The sequence below is a fragment of the Sitophilus oryzae genome, unplaced genomic scaffold, assembly GCF_002938485.1.
Source record: "Sitophilus oryzae breed Bouriz unplaced genomic scaffold, Soryzae_2.0 scaffold_1956_pilon_pilon, whole genome shotgun sequence".
Taxonomy (NCBI): Eukaryota; Metazoa; Arthropoda; class Insecta; order Coleoptera; family Curculionidae; genus Sitophilus; species Sitophilus oryzae.
This window is the reverse complement of record NW_022146675.1, coordinates 1-4,062: the sequence shown is the minus strand read 5'-3', so window position 1 is coordinate 4,062 and position 4,062 is coordinate 1. Positions and strand designations below refer to the sequence as shown.

Below are 4,062 nucleotides of genomic sequence, written 5' to 3'. Positions count from 1 at the left end.
TTTGACACGCCCTGTCACATTGCTCAAATGAAGAGCACTGAAAGACAAAATAAAATTCTTGCAAGTAAGTTAATCTTCTTTTTGAATAGTTCATTATCTTTTTAATGAAGTTTATAAAAAAGTTAGTTACATACCTGTTCTATAATAGATAGTTAAAGCACGGCAAAAGACTGCTAAATTGTTAAACAGCCTCTACACTATCCCCGGAATGTTTTACGAGATAGGGCAACGGTCTAGCTACGTTGAAACACCGGTTCCCATTAGAACACCGAAGATAAGCGACGTAAGGAGATACTGGTGGATGGACGGGTGACCGGTTCGAAACTCTGTATCGTGCTGTTGTCCAAGGGAAAAGTGTAAAATCTATTGATACACACTGCTCATTCACGCCGGTTCCAGGCCGGATGAGATCGGATATCTCGTGAGTCAGAGTTGATTTAGACACTTCCTAAGTCGGTAGGCCATTGACCATGATATGGCCGAGCACCGCGGTTCGAATTCCGCGTAAACAAAGTAGGCCCCGTCCAGATTAGCCCAGGCAGCAAAAAGGAGACATTAACTGAAATATTTACTTTACTTTTTTTTACGAAATATTTTTGGAAATATTTCGTAAAACATTTCGCAAAACATTTCTGGAATTAGCACGAAGCAATCAAGGTCAAACGTAGTTGTGGCTTCAGAAAAATAAGTAAACATAGAGCATGAATAAATTTTGCTAATTTGTAATGGAGTGTAATGTAATACCACTATATTAAACTGGTATGAAAAATCAGAAACAGTGCATTTAGAAAACAGTTACCGATGGTAGATTAAATTGGCTATTCCTCTAGGTTACACAAGAATATTTAGAAAATCCTTTATGGGTATTTCGCCACTGCACTGCAAGAAAATCTACAAAATAAAATAGTTATTTTTTTACTTCTGCGTTAAACCTAAACGGACACTGCTTGTCAGAACTTATGTTTACAGTTATACAAATTTGCCTAACAAAGAAAAAAATGCTTAACGTCTCGGAAAGTTTATCTCTTTCCGTCGTCGGAAGCAAAAAAAAATACAAAGAATAAAGAAAAAACTATTTAAAATATTTAAATTTAATTATTCGAGAACACTTTACTTTTTTTAAAACAGATACGTCTACAAGAAACCGTTGACGTTCTGTTTGTTTTTACGTGTTGTTTTTGCTAACGGTAAAAAAAATCCTTTGCCTCGGGTACAGATACCGCCACGTTTTGGAAATAGGTCAAAACGAAACAAAAAACAAAATACGCCAAAAAATACCCCCCGCCTTCCCCACGAGTAGTTTTCAGTCGCTTTTAAGAATCGAAAGTTGGTCGAGGCAAACCGAAGTGGGTCAAGACAACTGGAAATAAATCGAAATACGACGAAGTTGAGCGACGAAATAAGGCCTTGACCTGTTTCGAAGAGTTCTCCGCATAGTGTAGAGGCTGTTTTAGGGGGAATATGGAGATACTTGACGTAACGTTAGTCAATGGTTGTACATAATATACATAGGTCACATATTAAGATACTTTTTTGTTGATATCACGTCAAAAAATTCTGAAAAATATTAAAGTGTAAATTTCATAAATTATATTATTGTATGGATGGAATTCAGGCAACAACATTGTCGCTAAATAAATAATGTTTAAACATAATTAACTTTCTAGATAGTAACTTAAAATATACCTAATCCTAAATAACCTTTTTATTTTTAAGGTGAAAAACACTTAACCAGAGATTCGTGCTTATGCGATGCCTGCTACAGACACGTGGATCGCAAATCAAATTCGCCCTCTTACATAAACAAATCCTTAAAACGAAACTCTTTGGTCGCGCCCGGACCCAGACAGAACCATTGTCACGTGCTCGGCTGTAACAACGTCTCCAACAATATCCTACGTCGCAAGTGGATCATTAAAATGCGAAAAAGTATCTGCCAAGCGGTAAGGGATCACAATTCAACGTACGTATGCGTAGATGTATTTGTTTAAATGTATCTATTTCGTCGTTACAGATTAATATCGATCTGGACAATCCCGGTCTGCATTTGATTCCGCTTTGTGATGAGCACTTCACTGCCTTAGAACATTTGATGGTGTGCGCCATGTGCAAGAGGCGCTTGGCCAGGAATCACATACATTATTTGGGGCCGGAGGTTAAGGAACTCAACGAGGCTTTGAAAGATGATGGTAAGTATCTATTTGTAGATAGTAATAAAAAACGGATTTAGTCAAAAATATCAAAAACCAATAAAGATCAAATACCTAGTATCTACTAAAAATATAGTCTGTCCAATGACAGGATCCATGACAGTGACAATTGTATCTCATTTTAATTCAGAGATAAATTCTATTTTCTGTCATTATTTATACGAGTGTTGTCGTTTATATTTTGCATATAGAAACATAGTAGGCGCCTGTCAACATATATCAAATGTCAAAATTAAATGCCATCTTTAGTTAATTTAAAGTTTGTGTAATTTAAAGTGTTTAAAGCTTAATTTTAAATAAATTGTAGATTTGATACTCAAGCACGTCAACGGAGAAATATCGTAATGATAACGGACGTTTTGAGACTTTTTGACAAATTTAATCTAACCCCTAATAAAAATATAATTGTACAGGATCTAGCAACGTCGGAAAATCGAGAATTTCAAGAAAGCTGGTTCCCTTTTTTAGGTCTTTTTTTATTACTGGCAATTTTGAACAATAAATGGATATTTTTTTGTATGGCGTATGACGTCACAGGTGATATGCGCAAACTGAACGGAATTGAAGCCGCTATCGATCATACCTTGTTTTCTTTGTATCATGTATGAATATGACATTAATCAAAATTAATAATAACTATCTCTGTAACCATCTATCAAAGAATGAAATCGAATTGATATTACCATAGAAACGCCTTTTGATTTTTAGGACTTAAAAAAATTCAACACTATTTTCACGTTTTTCATAATTTTCTCTGAAACGGTATGGAAATTTCGAAAAATATAAACGGGATAGGCCATTTTAGGACAAGCAAAAATTTTTATGAAGAATACATTTTTCTCAAAATGTCAATAATAAAAAGGTTTTTTCTCTTGTAAACCCAATCTGGGGACATACTGTATATGCAAAATATAAAAGACAACCCTTGTATATCGTCTGTTGAAATTTTCCCTAGCTTGTTGGACAGTCTATACCGGGTGCGTCTCAAAACGGACTCACCCCTATAACTTTTTTTATCTTTTCAGATAAAGAAACGAGATTTGGTATGTTAGTATATGACATAAATTAGTATTGATTGACGTGTTCAATTGTTTTTGGTCACTTCCTGTTTAACCGGAAATGACTACAACTTTTGATTTTTATATGGCACCCTCGGTATTTTTTTTACTATATTCGATAGAAAATGACTGAATAGAATGACATATCATATGTCAACTTTTGAGATTCTCGCTTAATAAAAAATCGTATTTTAAAATTCAATCGAGAGTGCCATGGGTATGCTAAAAACACAAATTCTTAATCAAGGAGCCTTGGAAAAATAGATTTGATCGTCTAACGGTTTTAGTTTCTTGTTCCGGCCAGTTAGAAAATGCTCAAATCGTATTTTTAATCATATCATAATTTTTTCAAATGTAACGAGGGTGGCTCATTAGCATATTTGGAAAAGGCATTTTTTTACGAATAATTTGATACCCATACACTTGATATTTCGAGTGAAATTTTCGATTACGAACCGCAAGTTATAATTTCATATAAACCATATGGAAAAATGTCAAAAGTTGACATATGATATGTCATTCTATTCAGAGTGTTATTTTCTATCGAATAAAGTAAAAAAATACAGAGGTGTCATTTAAAAATCAAAAGTTGTAGTCATTTCCGGTGAAACAGGAAGTAACCGAAAACAATTGAATACGTCAATTAATCCTAATTTATGTCATATACTAACATACCAAATCTCGTTTTTTTATCTGAAAAAATAAAAAAGTTATAGGGGTGAGCCACTTTTGAGACGCACCCGGTTTACAGTGTTTTTCAAGCAACTGGTTTATTAAACGTTTTTTAGAAAAAG

At 34.1% G+C, this 4,062-nt stretch overlaps 1 protein-coding gene across 1 annotated transcript; it reads left to right on the top strand.

The window, feature by feature from the left end:
* Positions 1–6: 6 nt before the first annotated feature.
* On the top strand, positions 7–2,210 carry LOC115883578 (the record flags this gene model as incomplete). The annotated part of the gene is made up of 3 exons (XM_030901937.1): positions 7–64; positions 1,717–1,943; positions 2,015–2,210. Coding segments are annotated over exons 1-3 (460 nt in total), but the record flags the coding sequence as incomplete, so codon positions are not given.
* Between the last annotated feature and the right edge of the window lie 1,852 nt (positions 2,211–4,062).